At 40.8% G+C, this 23,135-nt stretch overlaps 1 protein-coding gene across 1 annotated transcript in view; it reads right to left on the reverse strand.

The window, feature by feature from the left end:
- LOC122070838 overlaps positions 1–23,135 on the reverse strand; it is an 88,141-nt gene that overhangs the window by 12,297 nt on the left and 52,709 nt on the right. The window contains exon 4 of the mRNA XM_042635083.1: positions 20,778–20,905. Coding sequence (XP_042491017.1) covers positions 20,778–20,905 — 128 coding nt within the window. The remainder of the gene's footprint in view (positions 1–20,777; positions 20,906–23,135) is intronic.

Consider the following 23,135-nt stretch of genomic DNA (forward strand, 5'->3'; position numbering starts at 1 on the left):
AGCCAACAAAGCCCCCAGTCCAGATGGCTTTAGCATGGGTTTCTTCTCCGCCTACTGGAGCATCAAGAATGACCTCATTGAGGCGGTGCGAAGCTTCTTCTATAACCCTAGGCAAATTGGTAGTATCAACCACACTTTCTTATGCCTCATCCCCAAGAAGGAAGGTGCCAACACCATGACTGACTTTCGTCCCATTTCTCTCTATAATCTCCTCTACAAGTTCATCGCCAAAATCTTAGCCAACAAGATCCAAAAAGTCATTGACTCTCTCGTTAGCCCAAACCAATCTGCCTTCATTGCAGGTAGGAGCAATTCTAACAATATTATCCTTTGTCACGAGATTGTCCGTGGCTTTGACCGCAAGTCCCACTCACCGGCGGCCCTCTTCAAGATCGATATCCACAAAGCTTTCAACAAGATCAATTAGGATTTTATCTCTAATGTATTGCTCCGGATGTCCTTCCTGCCTTCGTTTCCCATTGGATCCACACTTGCATTTCCAACCCCCACTTCTCGGTCTTGGTCAATGGGAGCCGTGCTGGATATTTCCCCGCGAAGCGTGGCATCCGCCAAGGATGCCCCCTTTCCCCTTGCTCTTCTCCCTTTCATTGGAAGTTCTCTCCCATTCCATCCAATCCGCCACTGACCTTCACCTCATCTCTCCTATCCCCAAATGTAAATCCCTCCTCCTTTCCCATCTGGCTTTTGCAAATGACATTATGATTTTTTCTAAAGCCGACACACTTTCCATCACCACTATCATGTCCACCCTTCACTCCTAGTTTTACTCAGGTCTCAGTATCAATATCATCAAATCCAATATCTTCCTCTCGGGTGTCTCTCAGACGACGCGGGGTTCTCTCATTGTGATCACTGGAATCCCTCTTGGTTCTCTTCTCGTCAAATATTTGGGTCTTCCTCTCATCTCTTCCAGGCTCTCTTCTCAACATTGTGCTCCCATGCTTGATAAGCTCCGAAAAAAGCACCAGCTTTAGAAAGGCAAACTCCTCTCCTTTGCAGGCCGTCTTACTCTGATTAAATCCATCCTTCAGTCCATGTACCTCTACTAGACTGGCACTTTTGTCCTCCTTGCCTCCGTGATCAAATGCTTCGAAAGCCACATGTGTTCCTTCCTCTGGAAAGGCTCCGACTCTTCCAAATTCCTTAGACCTCTCAGCTGGGAGAAGGTTTGTCTTTCCAAATCCGAGGGAGGGCTTGGGATTAGAAGAATCAAAGATGCAAACTCTGCTGGTGTTCTCAAGCTGATTTGGAAAATTGTCTCTGATGAGCACATTTATGTGTGAAATCTAGAGTAGTAAAACATGCATTTTATATATTTAGAATGGAGCTACCTTGGGTTTTACTCTCTTTTTGTAAGTTTTATATTTTCAAGGCCTTCAGGACTATCAGGCGCTATATCTCCAATTTTACACATAAAGAGATCCTGTTTCTTTTCATGGTTGCGAAGAGGACGAAATTCTGAGCAAGATAGACGTGTTCAATTAAAAGTACACATCCGTTTGGTCACTCGTACAAATGATTATTCTTTTCGGGCCAGAAAAAGAATAATAGATCAGAACTGAACCGAGATGCAGAACCGGCCCGTTTGCAGTTGTCCCAGAGGTACAAGGAATATTCCAAATGCCAACAAGGATCGATGAACCACACCCTTGAGTGACTGAAGATTCGTCTTTGGTAACTACCTAACGTAGTTGGTGAGTTGTGGTGTGTAAAATCCCTTCCTTATAAGGAGGTCTCAAGTTCTAACCTCTTGGTTGCTATTTTTTTTTGTGGAGGTTTTTTTTAGAATATTTTCTCTCTCCTACTCATCACTCAAAGGAGGTCGGCCAAAGGGTTTCTTATGCAAAAGGAGAGAGAAATAAGGAAATAAAAGAGAAAAATAGAAAAAAAGGGAGAAAAAATAGGAAAGGAAAAAAAAAGGAAAAAAATAAAAGAAAAATCGTCCAAAAGGCTGCCCACGTTTGAAGAAGAGAGAAAAAAAAAAAAAGGAAAAAAGAAGCAAAATCGTTGGAGATTTCCTACTTCTTACGATTCTCTCTTCTCTCTCCTCCACCTCACCACAAAATCGTCCAAGGGGATCCACCCTTGGACGTCCTCCTCTCTCTCCTATTCCCTATAAAAGGGAGTCCACAAAACCCTAAAGGGCGGTCCCTCTCTTCCTCTCGACTTCATTCTTCTTCTAGGTTTTTTTTTTAGTTGCTCTCTCTCTCTCCCTCTCTCCCTCTCTTTAGTTTTAGTTCTTTGTTTTTGCTTTAATCACTCTTGTAATAGCTTTTTTTTTTTTTTTTTTTTAATTAATGCAAGTACTCTTTTATTTTTATTCAGCCTTCTATGTTTATGATTTGTGCAATTGAGTTATAATTTTTAAGTTATAGTTCTAGGCTTAGATCTAGGTGACAAGACCACGAGCCGTGGAGCATCTCTTTTTCAAGTTCAGTTCTTTTTTTCCATGATTTGTTTTCTCCAGGCCTAGAAATTTTAGATTTGGTTCATTCCAGATCTGGTTTTTAAGGTTGGCAGTATCTCAAATCACCAAAGCTTTCAAGTTCAAGCATTAACTCAGGTAGGGAGGCTTCTTCAATAGTCTTCTCTCCCCCCTCTCATTCCCTCTTCTGACTACCATTTCTTTCTTAATTTAGGATTTTAATTCAGTCGTTACATTATTGTTTTCCCTTTCCCCCAAGGTTCATGGCTAGTGTATGTGTTGGCTTTGCCCCTCCTAGCCATAGAACCATCATTTTATTGTTTTTATTTTAATTGCCTCCCTTTCCCTAAAGCCAAGTAGAGTAACCCTTGTAAGAGTGACTCTTTGGTCAAGTAGGGAGGCTCATATTATGATGCATCCCTCGGGCTAAGTAGAGAAACCTACTTGTGAGCCTCTCTAGCTTTATCCCCTTTCTTTTACTATATTTTTATTTCAGTATTTTTTTTCCTTTATTGCTTTTTAATTGCATGAGTTGTTTATTTTCAGTTATTTATTTATTTAATTTTAATTGCGTGGCTTACCGCATATTTAAATTCTTAGATGACGAATGGTTAGGACGTTATTTTAGATACATATGTTTAGGACGGTAGTTAGAATTAGATCACAACCATTAATCGGTTCATTTTCGCATTATTAAAAGAAGCCAAAAATAAAGTGGTTGCACTCCCTGTGTTTGAACCGTAGCTACACTGATCCGTAAGCTTGCGGTTATATTTTAAATCCTAACAGTTTCTAAGCACAAAAGTATTTGGTTTGATTGGATTCTATCTGGGCTGCTCAAAAACCACTCCCTCTGGACTGCCCCCTCCATTTCGGACGCTTCTTGGATCTGGAGGAAGATCCTTGACCTTAGGCCCATTGCCCTCACTGCCATCTCCTATTCCATCGGCAATGGGAACTCCATCTCTCTCTGGAAGGATCCCTGGCATCCTTGGCCTCCTTTCCCCTAGGGTCATATACTCTTCTGGCCTCCCGTCTAATGCTTTAGTTTCCTCTATCCTCTCCTAAGATGGTTGGTCCCCACCTCCCTCCTCCAATCCCCTTCTTGATCATTGGTCCTCCCTCCCCTCCCTCCTGGCCATCGAAGAAGAGAAGACAAATGTATCTGGCTTCCCTCCTCCAATGGATCATTCTCCTCAGCCTCTGCTTGGTCTCTCATTCGCGCCCCTTCCTCTTCCGTTCCTAGGCATAAGGTGGTCTGGTTTAAAGGGCATATTCCTCGCCATAGCTTCACCCTTTGGCGTAGCCTTATCAACTACCTTCCTACCCAAGTCTTCCTCATTCACCACCAAATCCCTGTTAACCCTTCATGTTGTCTCTGTCCTCACAATTTGGAAGACATTCCCCATCTCTTCTTCTAGTGCCCTTTCTCGACCCACATCTGGAAAGCTGTCCTCTCCAAAGATCATATTGAGGCCATTACAACCCCCACTTGATCCAGGTGTGAGTCTCCCTTGAGCCGTGGTTTGTGAGTACTTGAAATTCTCTTGATTCAGCCTTGTTTCTCAGATTTAGGTGTTTTGTACCTACTGTTAAGACCTGATCTCTATTTTGAGTTTTGTTTGGAGGTGTGAAACTATATGGACTGTTTTCCTAGGTGGATTGTCTTACATCAATTGTTATAAGACCTATGACAGAGGGAGGCTCCAAACAAGCTCCTATTGACGCTATTCTTCAAGCTGTCCAGCAACCAATGAGAAGATGGCATCAATGGATCATGAGACAAAGGAGATTAAACAAATGAAGGCTCAATCTGGAGCCCAACAAACTATGGTGAACAATGCTCCTATACGGACTCTAAGTTCAGCATGAAGGAATGTTGTGCTGGCCACTCACAATGAAGAAGAAGGTGATAAGCATGATGGAAACCAATGCCACCATGACGACAAGCGCAAGATGAAGTTATATCTAAATGAGGACAACGGGAAGCATGACCCGATTGCTTTCCATGATTGGCTGAATGCTCTGGATGATATTTCAAATGGTTCCGTTTGACTGAAGAATGGAAGATGCAATTGGCCAGTATGAAGCTTACAGGAGGGGCCAAGGATTGGTGGCGCAACCATGAAGCAAAATTGACTTGTCGTCACATGGCACCACTTGGGATGCTATGAAAGACATCCTCAAGGATAGATACATGCCACCCTCTTACTGACGATGTCTACATGACCGTCTCAACACCGTCAAGCAAGGTACACTTTCAGTTGAGGAATATAATGATAAGTTTAATGACTTGATTTCTCGAAATGGTGTAGATGAGGAGGATGAACAGATTCTATCCCGATTTAAATTTGGGACTACAGGCTGATATTCGAGATAAAATAGGCATGGTCGAGATTTATACTTTGAACAACTGTTCTGAGAAAGCGATGGATATGGAAGACTTACTCAAGGCAGCCCCTAGAAAGTTAAACAATCAGTCCGCTGATGTGAGGAGCAATTACGCCCCTAATAGACCTAGTGGACTCCCTACTTGAGCTCCAGAAGTCACACAGGATAAGGGTAAGGCCCCTGTGGTCAACACGAAGACAACGGGAACAAGATGCTATCTAGTAATGGTGTAGGACATTATGCCAAATTCTGTCCAAAGCCTGTGAAAGCTAATTCCATCATTACAGCCATTGAATCCAACCTGGAGATGTTGGTATGTGAGCCATAGCTTGATGATGATTGGGCCGTGAATGCTGACCCTGAAGGCAATGAGTTTGATGCTGAAATTGAAAATGAATGCGGTGATCCTCTATGAAATTAATAGGGTCTCTAAAATTCTGGTGGCGAAGGCTAAAGGCAAGGATTGGAGACACCATTACATACTCTACACATTGATGACAAGTGGACCTTTGAAGGCTCAGAATCAAATTCAATGAATACGAGCACTCTGGAATTCCACCGATCCTAATTCATCTTTCGATACCTCTTTTCTCTCTCCAATTCCGAAAGACTTGTCGTTTAGAAGCTGACTAGTCGACCCAGTAGCGGGGGAGAGGGACGTTCTTGTCGTCCCGCCTTCCTCGCTATATTCTCCGCCTTCTCAGGGAGCAAGTTAGGAGCCAGAGAGATCAAATCTCTCAACGGGCCCCTTCACTTTACTTGTCGCACCGGCTTCCCAATCATTTTTTATTGTTCCTTCTATTCATAACTCCGTTCTTTATCAGTCGTCTCAGCCTGGATTTTGCAGGTCGAGTTTGCACATGCGGAGGAGACTGATACTGAAACATCTTTTGCTGATTCGGTTTCTCTTCTCCTCTGTGCTTCCCATGCTCCGCATTCTTCACGTCTTACTTGCTTTTGCAAATTCCTAAACTATTCTCTTGGGGATTGAAACAAACCTGGTCTCGATCGCCTTAGTGATTGTGGACAACTGAAGTTGTGTGAACATAGTTTCACAAGCTTTCTTCATTGATGACCATCTCAAGATGGAACCACATCCCCGTACAAGGTTTCATTGTTAGATAATAATACTTTGTCTGTTAACCAACGGTGTTCCGTGCCTTTGAAAATTTTAGGTTATAAAGAAGACGTATGAGGCGATGTGATTCCACTGGTGTTAATCAATGTGCTACTTGGAAGGGCTTCGATATATGATAACAATGTCTTGGTGGGAGGAACCAAGAATCAATGTTTCTTCGACTTTGAAGGCAAACCAATAGTGTTGAATCCTCTCAACATATCACAAATGAAGCCAAAATTGAAAGCCACATAACTGAAAAGGCAGCAGATTTTGCAGTCCATTGAAAAGCTCCAATCCAAAGGACACCCCCCCCCCCAAAGCAAAGAAGCGACAAGGTAAAGCTGGTACAAGCGAAGGATAGAAGTCCAAGAAGAAGTTACTAGCCCTACCACATTGGGAGTTCATTGCTATGAGTGAAGAGACCAAACTGATATTAGCACTTGTGACAAGGAGTTAGTACCCGTGAAAGAAATGATATTCCCCAAGCCAAAAAGGGACCTTCTTACGGACTTTTCAGTTATGTTGGCTGAAGAATTTCCTGATGAGCTGCCAGCCTGCCACCTATGAGGGACACACAACATGCCATCGATCTAGTGCTTGGATTGGTTTTACCAAATCTGCCCACTTACCATCTTAGCCCTACCGAGCACACCAAGCTCAAGAGAACTCAGAAAAGTAGATTACCTTTGACGGAAAGGACTTATCGTGGAGAGCATGACTGCATGAGCCATTGTGCTGTACCACCCTTGCTGACACCAAAGGACAGATCATGGCGTATGTGTATTGACAGCTGTGCCATTAATAAGATCACAATAAAATACAGGTTTCTTATTCCCCATTTGGATGATATGCTTGATATGTTGAGGAGAGCAACAATTTTTTTGAAGATTGATTTGAAGAGTGATTATCAACTGATTCGAATCCGTCACGATGATGAGTAGAAAACAGCTTTAAGACAAAGGACGGTTTATACGAATGGAAGGTTATGCCCTTTGGTTTTAACAATGTACCAAGTACCTTTATGCGTTGTGATGACTCGGGTACTTCATCCTTTTATTGGCAAATTTCTTGTGGTTTACTTTGACGACAATCTTATTTACAACAGTGCACCTGAAGAGCACCTTGAGGACTTGCGATGCATGATGAGAGGCTCTATATTAACTTGAATAGTGTTCTTTCAGTTGTGTTCCTTGGATTTGTCGTGCCATCACAAGTAGAAGTCGACCGAAAGAAAATTAAAAGCATGATAGATTGCCCTGTACCCAAGGTTCTAAATCTAAACCAAAATTTCGGTCGAAACCTAAGAAATTTAGAGGAAACCATGAGCTTTTTCTTGGCCTGGTGGAAACCATGGTTTCGACCCCCATATAGTGTTTTTTTGGTCTAATTTTTTGTGTACAATCTATTTTTGACATTTCTAGCCTAATCCATGAACTAGTTTCATAAAATAAAACACCCAAAATGGTATTTTGTTGACCCAAGTTTGCTAGTGTTCGCTGAGCAGCTAAGTACATTGTACACATGCTAAGTCTAGATATAACTTAAATACTGGAAATGGAAATAAGTTATTAAAACAAACAAATCATACTTCAGATTTGCAAAACAAGCAATAATGTAAGACAATAGGGATACAACTCTCACCACTCAATTCTAGGCGGAGTTTCTAGGCAGCTCCAATCGACGAGTAGCGTACCGCTGCAGATGTAATAGTCGCTCATCTAAATGCAACACGAGTCCCATGAAATATTTTGGGCCCAACTAGTTTCAAATTCCATCACTGCCTATCTTTAAGACTCATCATCAACATCTTGAAGGTATCCCAACCTAGGGAATGGCTCACTCAGACTAAAATGATGCGGAGGTGGCATACATGTTTGGGCTGGAAAACCAAAGATGATGTTAACAAAAGACGATCCACCACCTAAACCACCTATATGTCTAAATGAGGAAGAAGATCCACCCTGCCCACCATCATATTCATGTACTCTTCTATAGGTAGATTTTCTTTGATAATGCAAGATATGGGAATAAAATGAAGGATTTTGCTTTAAAGAGGTGTTTCCCAATCGAAACCCCCGAAATAGTGGAGATATGAGTTGAAATTTAGGAAATATAGGTATTTTATAAGGCTGGTCCAACCAATATGGTCAAAATTTTGTTGAGAAACCTCATGAAATTGGTCGAAACCAGTTGAAACCAAGTGCATTTAAATTGTAGTACCTGGTTACGTCTCGAAGTCGGTCGAAACCTAAGAAACTTGCAAAATTTTGCTCGAAACCTAGGAGATTTAGAACCATGCCCATACCACAAACTTTAATGGAGGTTCGAAGTTTCCACGACATTGCCTCTTTCTATAGGCGGTTTATTCGGAATTTCAACGCTATTATAGCACCCTTCAAGCCTTCACGGAGTCCATGAAAGGAGGAAAGATGCCATTCCAATGGACTTAGGCTGCCACAAAAGCATTCAAGTTTGTTGAGACTGATGCTAATCCCATCCCTATCGGGATTAGTGTTAGTTCCCTAGACCGATAGGGTCAATTCTGTCCTATCGCCCCAATACTTTTAGTTAGGGTTACTTCTTTATGTCTTGGGGGTATTCTTGTATTTTCATTCTTATGAAATAATATTAAGGCTAGGGAAGACCTGCGATCCAACCATTTCGTTAAGATCGCAAGTCCCTTCTCATCTTTTGGGAGTCTCCTTCGGTTGTATCTCTCTCTTCTCTCTTCTCTTCTTCTTCTCTTCTCTCTTTCTTTTTCTTTTTCTTTTGGTTTGATTACAAGGTATCTGGGATTGTAACATGGTATCAGAGCCTCTATAATCAAATCAAACTTTTCAAAATCCTCCCTATTGATCTCAGTTTTAAGCTGAAATCTTCTAGTGTGCAGCCACCTATTGCTACATCTACTATAGATTAAATCACATGGAGTGATTTATTTGGTGTATGAATTGTGCTCTATTGGTATTATGCTGAAGATTTGAAGAACTTGAACTGCAGCCATCTTCTTCTTTCTATTATCGAACCCGGGTCTCTTGGGTGAAAGCCAGATATCCAATCGTTGTGGTTCAGGTTGGTTTGCTATTTTTCTTGGTATTTTTGGGTGAAAGCCAGATATTGGCGACTCTATTTGTCTACTTTATTTTTGGTTCTCATGGCTGAGACCAAGTCTACTACCTTTGTGACTACTACATCTGCCTCGGACAATGTCAATATCCAAATTACTTCTATTAAGCTCAAGGGAAGCTCGGATTACCTACTTTGGGCTCAATCTATGAAGGTTTACCTTATGGCCAAGGATAAACTTAAGTATACTACTTCTGATTCTCCTTCATCATCTGACAAGGGTTATGATGAATGGATGAAGGAGAATGCTTTGATTTTAATTTGGTTGTGGAAAAATATGGAACCAGATGTCGCTGCCAATGTCATGTTTCACTCTACTGCAAAGGGAGTATGGGACAATTTGAAGGAAACTTACTTTCAAGAAAAGAACATAACCCGTGTCTATGATATTTATGAGAAGTTGTTCCAGTTTCGCCAGTCTGATAGATCTTTTTCAGAGTATTATAATACTTTTAGGGGAATGGTTGAAGAACTTAATGTTTTTCAGCCCTTGACCATAGACATTGATAAATTGAAGGCTTAGCAGAATGAGTTTTTCATTTTCAAATTTTTTGTTGGTTTGAATAATGATTTGAAGGCAGTGAAGGGCCATTTACTTGCAGGCGATACTGTTCCTACTCTGAATGACACTTATTCCCGACTGCAGCTTATCAATTCATCAACTAAATCTAATAAGTCTTCCAAAGACAATTCTGCCTTCCTTGCCAACCATAGACGGGGTCGTGGTAGCGGTCGTGGATCGGCTAGTCAAGGTTCTAGTGGACAGCCTTCTGATTGTGCAGCCCGCCAGTGCACTTATTGCGGGAAGCCCAACCATACTATAGAGACTTGCTGGGTAAAGCATGGCAAGTTAGAGTGGGCAACCAGTGAGTTGGGAAAACATCACCGTGTGTCCTTATCTCGCTCTATGTCTCGTAGTCCGTCTTTATTTTCCTTAGTCCATTCTGATGTATGGGGTCCTTGCAGAGTTAGTAATAGATTTGGTTTTCGTTATTTTGTGACTTTTGTAGATGATCATTCTCGCCTTACATGGTTTTACATGTTAAAAGCCAGATTTGAATTTTTATCTGTGTTTCAGCAATTTTATAATGAAATAAAAACTCAGTTTGGCATTTTGATTAAGATTTTTTGTTCTGATGATGCTTTAGAATATGCTTAAACTAATATTTCTGATTTTTGTGCCAATCGTGGGATGATACACCAAACCAGTTGCGCATATACCAAACCAGTTGCGCATATACCCCATAGCAAAATGGGGTAGCAGAGCGCAAGAACCGGAAACTACTCGAGGTAGCCCATGCTATTATGATTCATATGCATGTTCCTAAGCATTTTTTGTGTGATGGGGTTTTAACTGCATATCACTTGATTAATCGCATGCCATCTTCAGTGCTTTCAGATAGGTCCCCTTTTTCTATTATGTTCCCTACTTTGCCAAGGTTACCTGTTCCTCCCCGAGTCTTTGGCTGTGTATGTTTTGTCCATAATTTGCATGTGCAAGTAGAAAAACTGTCTCCTAGCTCTACTAAGTGCAATTTTTTGGGTTATTCATGCACTCAGAAAGGGTATAAGTGCTATGACCCCATTACTCATAGGAACTTTGTTAGTGCCGATGTGACCTTCTTTGAAGGAACATCATTCTTTTCTCCTCAAGTGTCCTAGTTTGGTATGGAGTGGACTTCTCCATCTCCTCCACCCATTCCATCTCTCATACCCTTCCTGATGTGCCCAGTGCCAGTGACTCACCTCCTCTACAGGTTTATCAGCACAAGAAGAAGGTTGGACAGCCGAGTGGAGAAACCAATACTCCAGATGATTCACTTCCTCCACTGCCGCCTTTCTCTTGTGAAGCTCCTCCTCCTTCTCTGCCTGATGACTTACCAATTGCTCAAAGGAAAGGTACACGTTCTATGATTGTGTATCCTATTGATAACTTTGTTTCCTTCTCATCTTCCCTCTCCAATCCATGGTCTTGCCTTGTCACTTTCTACTAACCCTATTCCCCACACCCATAATGATGCCCTAACTATTCCTGGATGGAAAACTGTCATAGATGTAGAAATGGATGCTCTCTTGAGTTGTGGTACCTGGAGTTCAGTAGATTTACCTCCTGGTAAGGATTTGGTGAAGTGTCGCTGGGTGTACACTGTTAAGTATCACTCTGATGGCTCCGTTAAGCGATTGAAAGCCCGTTTGGTTGCCAAAAGGTATACTCAGACATATGGAGTTGATTATTTTGAAACCCCCGGTTGCTAGACTGGACTCGGTTCGTCTACTTACATAGTTTTTAAGGCGCTGATGCGGTCTAGAGATGGTAAGGCAGTGCTTTACCTTACGTGAAGTGATTATGGCGGTCGCCTTATAGCATAAGGCGGTATAAGGCGTCTTAAGCGACGCCTTACGACAAAGGCGGGTCGCCTTATGGGGTTTTTTTTTTTTTTTTTTTTTTAACATTTTAAAATTGCTTAATGAAGATTCCAAATATAGATTTTTTATTGGTAGGTGCATGGTTTTGTTAACACTTGAGATATATGAGATCAGTTTTACTCCACCAAAAATAACCAAAACAAAAACATGATTCACAAACAGGGTTTGGATTGTGAAGGGTTTTGAAAAAGGGCTTTGAGAAGGAATCAAGGAACAAGAAAGAACCATTGATTCAGGCGACCATTTTGCTCCGGTAGCGGTGAGCTTACTCCGGCAAACAGTCGCACCCCCTCTATAGGTATGTTATTGTGTTTTTTTTTTTCAATATTATTTCTTGTTCATGCAGAGCTACGGTGTGTTTTTTTTTTTTCTCGCTTCTTTCTTCTTCTTCTCGCTTCTTTCTTCTCATGTTTTTCTTCATCTTCTTCTATTCTGCAACTACGGAGAGTTTTTTTTTTTCTTCTTCTTCTTCCGTTCTGCAACTACTGTTAGTTTTTTTCTTATTCTTCTTCTGTTCTGCAACTACGGTGAGTCGATGAGTGTTTTCCTTTTTTTTTTCTTCTCGTTTTTCTCTTCTTCTGTTCTGCAACTACAGTTATATTTTTTTTTTTTCTTTCTTTCTTCTTCTTCTGTTCTGCAACTACGGTGATTGTGAGTGTTTTTTTTTTCTTCTCGCTTTTGTCTTCTCCTTCTTTCTTCTTCTTCTTTTGTTCTGCACTTCTGCAACTTCTGATACGATACTTTTTTTTTTTTTTGCCTTCTTCATTTTCTTCTGTTCTTCACTAAGCAGCTGAGCTCTGCTATCTTTTTTTCTTTTTTTCCCTTCTATAGATCTTCTTTCTTCTCCCTTATTTCTCTTTCTTATTTTGTTCTTCATTCGTCCTCTGTTCTGCAACTTCTACAATCTGCATACCATACCTTTTTTTTTTTTTTCTTCATTTTCTTCTGTTATTCCTGTGGTTCTGTTTTTAATTAATTAATTCAATATTTCAATATCCTCTTATATGCAGCTATATATCAGTTTATTAGTTATTACTGCCTAGTTTATTCTGTTAGATTGCCATTAAGTAGGTCCTTAGTTGGACAGTTGCTGAATTGCATTTTGTTCTTAATATGCCCTATTTTGATTTCAATTTTTAATTCTATTTGCTAGTTCTCAACTCTAGTTTAGTCAATGTTTTCAAAAGCCTAAAGCAAATCAATCATCCATTGTCTTTCTTCAAAATTATTTTATTTTGTCTAATGTGTAAATGTGTAATAGGATTCAATTAGGATTTGAGCCAAATAGATTGGTTTTATAAAAAAATTACACAGGAATGCTTTAGTCAATAAGGCGACGCTTTATGCCCGCCTTATCGCTAAGGCGCTCTGAAAGACCCTCAAACGCCTCCGTCGCCTTACCTCCTTAAAAACTATATCTACTTATTTTTCTTGCTGTCAACTTTGAATGGCCCTTGTTTCAGTTGAACATTAAGAATGCCTTCTTGCATGGTGACCTACAGGAAGAGGTGTATATGGAGCAACCTCCTGGTTATATTGCTCAGAGGGAAAATAAAGGTCTTGTGTGTCGCTTATACAAGGCTATCTATGGAATTAAACAATCCCCTCGAGCATGGTTTGACAAGTTCAATGCTACCATAGTTACTTGTGGATTTTCTTAGTGTTATTCTGATCATTCTGTCTTTGTTCATCACAAATGTGATAAATTGGTTGTCTTGGTAGTTAATGTTGATATTATACTTATTGGTAATGATGAGGCGAGAATTTCTGAAGTGAAAGCTTCTCTTCAGCAACACTTTCAGACCAAGGACTTGGGTCAACTTTATTATTTTCTTGGGATTGAGCTGATCCAATGCAAGAAAGGGATCAGTCTATCTTAAAGGAAATACATGCTAGACCTTTTATCTGATACTAGTATGCTTGCTTCCAGACCTGTTAATATCCCTATGGATCCTCACCAGAAGTTTGGGGTTGATGATGGCGAACCCCTCCAGGATGTGCATCAATACAGAAGTTTGATCGGCAAGTTGATATATCTTACTGTGACACGTCCGGACATCTCTTATGTTGTTGGAGTACTCAGTCAGTTCACGCAGTCTCCTTAGAAAGCTCATTGGGACACTGCTGTATGTGTTCTTCACTACCTGAAGGTTGCCCCTGGAAAGGGGCTGATCTATCGCCCTAATCGGCATATGGAACTAGTTGGTTAGTCTGATGTTGATTGGGCCAGTTCTACTAGTGATTGGAGATCTACTACGGGCTATTGTACATTTGTTGGAGGTAATTTGATTACTTGGCGTAGTAAGAAGCAGACTACCATTGCCCGATCCAATGCAGAAGCAGAATACAAAGCTATGGCTCATACCACTACTGAGTTGATGTGGCTACAATCTTTACGCTTGGAGTTGGGATTTCCCGTGACCAAGCCTATGAAGATGTATTGTGACAACCAAGTTGCGGTGTACATTGGTAGCAACCCGGTCTTCCACGAGAGGACCAAGCACATAAAAGTGGACTGCCATTTTGTTCATGATGTTGTTTTGAAGAAGCTGATTGAGACCCCTTTTATTCCTTCGTCAAATTAGTGGGCCGATATGTTCACTAAGTCTCTGTTTGCTCCTAGTTTTCGTAATAGTTGTACCAAGCTGAGCATGGGTAATGTGTATGCTCCAGCTTGAGGGGGAGTGTTGAGACTGACGCTAATCCCGATAGCGCTAGTTCCCTGGATCGATAGGGTCAATTATGTCCTATCGGCCCAGTACTTTTAGTTAGGGTTACTTATGTCTTGGGGGTATTCTTGTATTTTCATTCTTATGAAATAATATTAAGGTTTGGGAAAACCTGCGATCAAACCATTCTGGTAAGATCGCAGGTCTCTTCTCATCTTTTGGGAGTCTCCTTCGGTTATACCTCTCTCTTCTCTTCTTTTGGTTTGATTATAAGGTATCTGGGATTGTAACAAAGTTGATCAAACAAAAGACGACAAAAAAGACCCAACGCTTCGCCTATCAAATATTGATCTCATATTTGAAGTGGCTGCAGATGCATCCCATATTGGGATAGGAGGAGTTCTAATGCAAGCTGATCACCCTATTCCTTCTATAGCGAGAAATTGAATGATGTTAAAGAAGGTACTCTACATATGATCTAGAGCTCTAAGCCATCATACAAGTACTCAAACACTGGAGATGTTTAATTAGTGAAGGAGATCATCTTGTACTCGGACCATGATCATCTTGTACTCGGACCATGAGGCACTAAAATATCTTCACTCCCAAAGGTTTATTAGCAACCGACATGCCAAATGGATTACTTACATACAAGAGTTCGTATTTGCTCTCAAGTACAAGGCTGGAAAAGAGATTCAAGTGGCCGATACACTTAGCTGGAAGGTGTTTATGATAAATACCTTCACCACACAAAGAACGAGACTTGAACACATCAAAGACAAGTATATACATGATGATGATGCTTCCAAGAAATATGAAAATTTACAGAAAGGAGATCAAGATGACAAGTACTCGTTACATGATGGACATTCATTCTTGGGAACGGGGTTTTGCATCGCAAATACATCTATGAGGCAGCACTTGGTTTGTGAGTTGGATGGTGGAGGAATGGGTGGACACTTCAACAAGGACAGGACACATTCTACGATGGTTGATTTTTATTATTGGCCTCGTTTACAACAGGATATTTAACATGTTATTCAACAATGCCACACTTGTTAACTTGCAAAGGAGAGAAGAATACGAGACTCTATACACCGCTACCCATACCACACGCACCTTAGCTAGACATTAGCATGGAATTTGTCCTTGGCTTACGACCTAAACGTGAGTGTTATGACCATGGTTTAAAGTATCTTCGATACCAATACGATACCCTCCGATATGTATCTTAAATTTAGCCGATCGATACGATACACACCGATACGATACATGGAATTTTTAAAATCCTTTCGTATCGATATATATCCTACAGTACATACCGATATGCACCAATACACTATCGATACGTATTAATACTCTATGAAAAATATAAAATCGAGGTGAAATATACATTTTGGTATGTATCAGTAAATATCGGTGAGTATTTGTATGTATTGTTCGGTACATATCGATGAGTATTAGTACATATCGGTGAGTATTGGTATGTACCGATACGGTGCGCTACGGTCATATAATGGCCAAGATGGGTATTTTTTCAGAAAACATTATTTTTTGAGTGTTTTTCTTCCAAAGTTGCTGCCAGCCATATTTCTCTCTAACTAAAGTGGAAATCAAGGTTGGGAACAAAGATTTTACATTTATGGGACAACTGCAAACCTTGAATTCTCGGTGCGATACCCTCAATTTAGTGCTTATACATAATACATGTTATCAATAGCTTTTTTTAACAAATATTTTATGCAAAATTGTTTAAAAAGGTGTTTCATATCCATTTATATGCGTATCTTTAGCGTATCTTAGTGTATCTCCGATACGATACGATACCCTCCGATATGTATCTTAATTTTGGTTGACCGATACGGCGACCGATACCGATACTTTAATCCTTGGTTATGACTTAATATTTGTGGTGGTGGACAGTTTTGCAAAGATGGCTCATTTCATTCTGTGTCGAAAGACTTTTGATGCAATTCACATAGCCAAGATATTCTTCAAGTTGATAGTTTGTATAAATGGTTTGCCATAGTCCATAGTTTTCAACAGCGATGTGAAGTTTGTAAGCCATTTTGGAAGACTATGGATGAAGACCAACACAAAGCTGAAGTTTTTTATAACACTTCATCTTCAAATTGATGGTCAGACGAAAGTTGTGAATGGAAGCCTTGAAAACTTTTTCGTTGCCTTGTTTGTGATCATGAGAAGACTTGGCCCTTTATTTTTGATATTGTTGAGTTTGCATATAATAGTTCCTAAACCGCACTATCGGTTGCACCACATTTGAGGTAGTGCTTGTCTATAACTAAGATGACCGATTTATTTGGTACAGTTGCCACCTCATACCCATGCGAATGTTAACAGAGGTACATGCCGATGTTCAAAGACGTATTGTTGTTAGCAATGAAGGCTACAAAGAAACTTTCAATCGGCACTATTATTGTGGAGTTCCAACACAGTGACATGGTTATGGTTCAAATTCCACCAGAGTGTTTTCCTCCTATTACCGCACACAAGCTCCATCCTCGGAATACAGGTCCATACAAGATATTGAAGCGTATCGGTCCCAACGCCTACATATTAGAGTTGCCTCCAGATATGAAGATCAACAAAGTTTTCAATGTTGCCGACCTCCCACTTTACGTAGACCACCATTCTGATTAAGGTGATATGCAGAATGCCTTACGGCTTCCCCAATTTGTGACCCCAACGGATGTTGTTATTGAAGATGTCCTTGACAACAAATTTACTATTGTGCATCGTGCATGGTGGTGAGGGGTACTCTTCGTTCCCCGTCAAGTGGAAAGAAAGACCGGTCAGAGATAGCACTTGATCCATGCCGACAATTTTCAGCTACTTGATCTGGATCTCTGAGTGCTATATGTCGTTCCTCTGATTTTAAGAGGGAGGAGTTGATGTAGATGATCATGCTGATCTTATGTTTGGCATGCATTATCAAAGGAGAAAGAAAGGGCAACAAGAAGCCCAGAAGTGGTGCTCATCGAGCCAGCCTAAGCTGGCCCAATTTTGTGTTAGTTTTGGTTCTACTTTGGTTCCATCGAACCAGCCACTTTTTTCCCATCGAACCAGCTATTTTCTCTGCAGTTGTTGTTGTCTTATGATTAAGCTTGTCAATCGGTTCAGTTCCGGTTTGGTTCAAGTGCTTGATAGCGTGAACCAGAACCAAACCAAGAATCTAGTCGGTTTTGAAATTGAATAATCAAACCGTTTGTATTCTTATTCGAAACTGAGTTCCAAAATTTGGCTCCACTGATATTCATGGCAACACACACACACACACACACACACACACACACACAGAGACACAGTCACTGTCTCACTCTTGGACAGTTGAGTGAGACCATTGAATCTCTGCAACCAGACCCACACAAAGATAGAAACGATTCAGTGAACGACCATCCAGAGATGTAGCAGCGACATTCCGGAGAAGACCATCGCACTTCTCCCTTCAATCACTATAGAAAATCAGAGACATTGTACTTTCCCCTTCAACCACTGCTCGTTCTAAATCTAGCTTCACCGTATCCGGAGAGGACAATTGCGTTTTCCCTTCCTATCACTCTTCAAGAAATCAGAGACAATGAATTGCACTCTACCCTTCAACTACTGCTCCTCCATATCACAATTTCCTATTGTTCCCGCTGAAATGCTTTTCTTTCATCCCAATTAGATCTTCCAATGCCTTTGATGGATCGTAATGCATGCAGCTCTTCACGAGGCAGATGTACACCTTGCCTGTTCCTCATTGCTAGTTCTTTGTTGTAGCTTCCATTCTTCCACCATACATTGTGACCTAACCAAAGAAGAAGCTGATGGAGGAGGGCCTTAGGGAAAAAAGAAATCTCTGAGAGAAATCAGAGTTGGAGGGAGAAGAGAAGAATCACACAAAGGGGAAGGGGGAAGAAGGTCTCACGACCAAGCAAACCACAAGGTTTCAACCAATTAATTAATTCATCATTCAAAATCTATCTAATAACTTGGATTACATGCCCTTATATAATAACTGAAAATTAAAACTTGCCTAATAAAATCTAAAACTAAAATTAGCAACTTCTACTTACTTCCTAAATTCTAACTAATGAAAATAGAAACAAAATAAACTCAAACTGGTAACTCCCTAATTGACTAAGAACTACCCAATAATAAAAGATTACATATCTTCCCAAATAAAATAACTCATTATTTCCTAAATAAAGTAAATCCTAAGATATTCTACTAATCCCAAAAAGCAAATTGGATCCGGTTCGTCTCGATTGAGATTGCCCGAAGGGTCAACCCGGTTCAGCCTCAATTCTGCATCAAAAGCAGGTTTTGGTCTTCTCGAGCCCTCTGTTCAAGTGAAAGTCACTTGGCTCTGTTATTCAATAGATTGGAAATAAAAAAAAATGGAACTTTGTCAGAATTTTGTCCCATATCAATGGAACTTCATTGTGGGCTTTGAGGAAGAGGGGATACGGGTCCCTTAGACTTGCAGAGAAGGCATTAAATAATTTTGTATCCAAAAAATGAACACTAAATAATCAGCATGTATGAGTACATGACAACTTGTGCACCAGAGGACCCCTTTAAGTAATTCGGTTCAGTATCGGTTAGAACTGTCGGTAACTATGTTGGATCTGGAACCGAACCGAATTTAAAAGCCACTTTCAGAGCCAGATTAGAACTGAACAAATTCAATTCGGCTCGATTTTAGTTTTGGTTTTCGGTTCCGGTTCTATTTTGACAACCTTACTTATGATGCCTTCTAGAAGCCCCAACAACTGTCTATAGATTGAAGCTGCAACAAGCCTTCAGAATCTCCACCTTCCTCTCTACCAATTTCCCTATATAGCTGTACTTTGTCTTGTAGTGTTTGACTTGGTCAAATACAAAGTTGAGGGTTAGGTTTGGGTCTCTAGAAGGATCTAGTATTGTCTTTATTCTTTTCTTAGTGAGCAAGCTTTATTCTTTTAGTAGTTTTTAAATTTTAAGTTGGGAGTTTCTGATTTCAATTGTTTCCTAATTTAATTTCTATGTCATTGAGTCCAAACCTCAAGTATAAATAAAGGCTCTCATAATTGCAGACACTGATTAATGAAATTTTGCAGCCATATTTGCTTCAGTTCTGAGAAAGAATTCCCCTTTCAACAGTTGAGATATATGTGGGGTGAGAGACCCAGGACTGAGACAATCCAACCCACCCACAGATAACCCATGATTTTCCCTCCCTTCTCTTTGTTTTCTAAATTGTGAGCGAGTGTTTGGAGTGTTAAATTGAAGCCTCAAAGACCAATTACTGTTGGGGTTTGAAGATCAGCCAAGTAACCAAAATTAATTCAGCTTGTCAGGATTTTGGAGCCAAATCTCCCTGATCTGCAGTCAGATCCAGAAAACCTTTTAGGGGTTTGTTCTAGGCCCCCTAGAACAGCCTATTCCAGTTTGCAAGGCCATCCGAGGCTTGGTCTGAATGCTACAAGTTTTCTCCCAATCGATCCCTTGAAACCCTCATTTCTGTCAAAGGTTTTCTCTCTACTGTTGCTGCCTATCTGTGTGGAACTGCTGCCAGCCATATTTGGTGATCATTTTGAGGCCATTACAACTCCCACTCGATCTGGGGTTGAGGCTCCCTTGAGCCATGGTTTGTGGGTACTCAAAATTCTCTCGATTCAGCCTTGTTTCTCAGATTTAGGTGTTTATAATTACTGTCAAGACCTATATCTATTTTGAGTCTGGTTTGGAGGTATGAAACCATTGGGACCGTTTGTCTAAGTGGATAGTCTTGCATCATAGGGATAGTGTAACGCCCCGGCCCCATTAACCTTGGCACAATATTGTCCTCGTTGGCCCATGGGCCTAAAGGCTTTAAAATGTGTTGTACTATGTTAAGGAGGCTAGAGGTTATCAACTAGCCCAGTAACCTCCCCTAGGCGATGTGGGACTAAAGTTTGCACACTCTCACCGATCTTCCACATCCCTTGGTACTAAGCTGTCTCTTGGTGGGGACCCTTCAATGATCTCCCAAGCCTAAAATGACCCTAAGAGAAGTGAGGAAAGACATACATAACCTAGGACTCGTAACAAGTATGGGTTTGAATAGAGATGATTGGAGAAAAAGGATCAATGTAGCCGACCAAATTTAGTTGGGATAAGATTGAGTATTCTTTAGCAATATGTTAAAAGTTCATGTTTTCAGATAATTCCTTTTGTGCATATAAATTGAATTTACTAGGACTAACTCAGAACGGGTTTTTTTCTAATCAACTCGAAATGAGTTTCATCACATTTTAATATTTAAGGGATGATACTGTAAATTAGCAAAGAGGAAGAAGGCAGCATCCCACTTCTTCAATATATAAGTGGCACACAAGGTGTCCGCAAGGACTTGCAATACAATCATCTTTTTTTTTTTTTTTGGTGAATAATACAATAATCTTTGTTATAGTTCACACTAGAGACTTTCTAAGGTCAAATTTTCTTCACAAAATTCATTATAACAAGATCATATTTTTGAATAAACAGGTCCGCATGAACTCATGTTAAAACCTGTTGCACAATAATGATCAAAGTATAAAACTGTGTATGTAACATTCGATGTACTTACAGAATAGAAAATCTTCGAATCATCTCAACCAGAGATGGATCTTTTGCGTGGCAATTGAAGAGACCATCAGAATATATGTCCACTTTGGATACGCCAGGTGTATACCAGCAGTTATAGGTTTCATTCACCTTAAAAATGCACACAAGCGTGAGAAAGTGTGTAGTCATCAAGGAAATAGAGTCTCCACAGGGTAATTGAAATTCAAGCTGATTAAAGTGCAATATGACTACAAGGATTAAAATCTCTAGAAGTTGGGCAAGTGATGCCGGGGCATCATTACAACCTAATAACATCTGGACAAGATGAAGCTTAAATGGAAACCATGGAAGCCATTACTGTATCTCTTTTGAACAAAATCATTTTGCTTTAGGCTCAATTTATTTCATGGAATTTACTTTGAAATTGAATAAAACCAGAAAGAAATTGCAGAAGAACAAAGAAACAAAGACAAAAGAAAAATAAAGATCATTTTACCAAAACTTACTAATACAATAAAGAGCAACTCAATGCACGAGGCTCCTGCTACTGCAGGGTCTAGGTGGGGCAAATACATGCAGCCTTACCCCCTTCGCAGGAGAGACTGTTTCCAAGTTTCAGATGACCGACATGTTGCAATAGTGCAACTTAACCATTGCCCCACATGTTGCAATATGTGGACCAAAAATTCCCATAAATATTTTGGATGTTATTTTCCAGAAAAAATTATGCATGGGTCTTGGTCCATCACAGCAGTGCCAGAAATAAAAGGCATCACTGCCATCGTCCAGCTGGATTCATTCTTCCATGTTCCATGCCAAAACTTGTACATGTACAATAATTCAATAAAGAAAAGAAAACTAATCAAACTTCCAGAAATATTGTCCATTGATACAAATGGTGGCTTGGAAACAAAAGGCTGTATTTCATCACTCCCCACGATCTATGTTGCATTTATTACCCCACTCCACAAGTCAAACTATTATCAGGAAGTGATGCTTAAGTACTAAAATGCCATCAGCTTATATCCAAAACTTAATCTATGTATATGTCAACAATGTGTCGAGTCAGAAAGTTGGTTTTAAAAGATGTCTGAGAGAGGTATTGGCGAGATGCTAAAAGACGCTAGATACACTGAGATATGCATGGATATGTTTTATAATACATGCAAAACTAGTGATTTTAAGCACTGTGCACCACAAATAAGTAATGAAGAATGATATCCAACCAATGTCAATTTATCTCAAAAAGAAAGAAGAATGTGTAAAAGAGATTACTGATGAGCAGAAAACTACAAATTCAAAAAATCACGAACTCCAGGAGAAACCTAATCTGCCCGCCGCTTGGAGCAGCCTGGCCTCACGCCAACTGCTCCCGCCACCTCTCATCCTTCCTTCTTCTCTCGTCCTCTCCCTCTCATCCTCCGCTCTCCTATCTTTTCTTCTTCACCCTCCCCTTATCAACTTTTCTCTTCTTCTTCGTGTCTCACACGTTCGGGAGGTCATGATCCACCCCTTGCCGTCTCCCCAGTCCTTCCTCTCCTGTCTTGACTCAGATCTGGTGCGACTTGAGCTTCAAGCGTGGCCTTGTGCTGCTGGCCTTGCCGCAACTCTGCTGGTCCTTGATGGTCTTGCCGGTGTCCTCCTCGGGTTTGGCTTTATGTCTCCGGCTAACCGCTGCAATGCCATGCTCCCAGATCGATTCGTTTGCTCCTTCTCCCCCCCTCTGCTGACGCTCTTTGGGCCTGTAGCCGCTCATCCTTGAGTTGCTGAAACTTTGGGTGTGGCTTTGTGCCACTAGCCAAGCCATATCTCTTCTTGATCCTTGGCAGATCAAACGTCTTCTCAAGTTTCGTCCCTAATCGAATCGTTTTCTCCGACACTTTCTTGGCTAGCTACTTGCAACCCGCAAGGCTGCCAGCCATGCTCGGCTGGCAGCTGCTTCGCCAATGCCTTCCACAAGGCTGTCGCCCCATCTTTGGGCTGTCACTGTCATGATGCCAGCTTCTCGATTGGTTGTGGCCCTCCGCAAGGCCCACACCTACCGCCATGCCTGCCTTTTTTCTGCCGGAGCTCCGATTCATATCTTGGTGACTTGGAATTTGAAGTGATGAGATACGATGGTAGGGTTTGGTGGAACCCTACCTGAAATTTCCTTGTTTGCCCCTCCTCCTACTTTGGGCTTCTTGGTTCTGTTTCAGCCCATGTGAGCTTTAGAATTTTCAGTTTTTGGACTTCTTGGCTCTTTTACTTTAAGCCCAAGTGGGCTTTGTGTTGTAATGGATATGTCATTTGTGACATGTCTTCTACTCTTCAAGCCCACTGAGCCTTGGATGTTGTCTTTTCTGGACTTTGGTTACCCTTATAGGGTTTGTAATCTCCC

This window comes from Macadamia integrifolia, unplaced genomic scaffold (genome assembly GCF_013358625.1).
Source record: "Macadamia integrifolia cultivar HAES 741 unplaced genomic scaffold, SCU_Mint_v3 scaffold_128A, whole genome shotgun sequence".
NCBI lineage: Eukaryota > Viridiplantae > Streptophyta > Magnoliopsida > Proteales > Proteaceae > Macadamia > Macadamia integrifolia.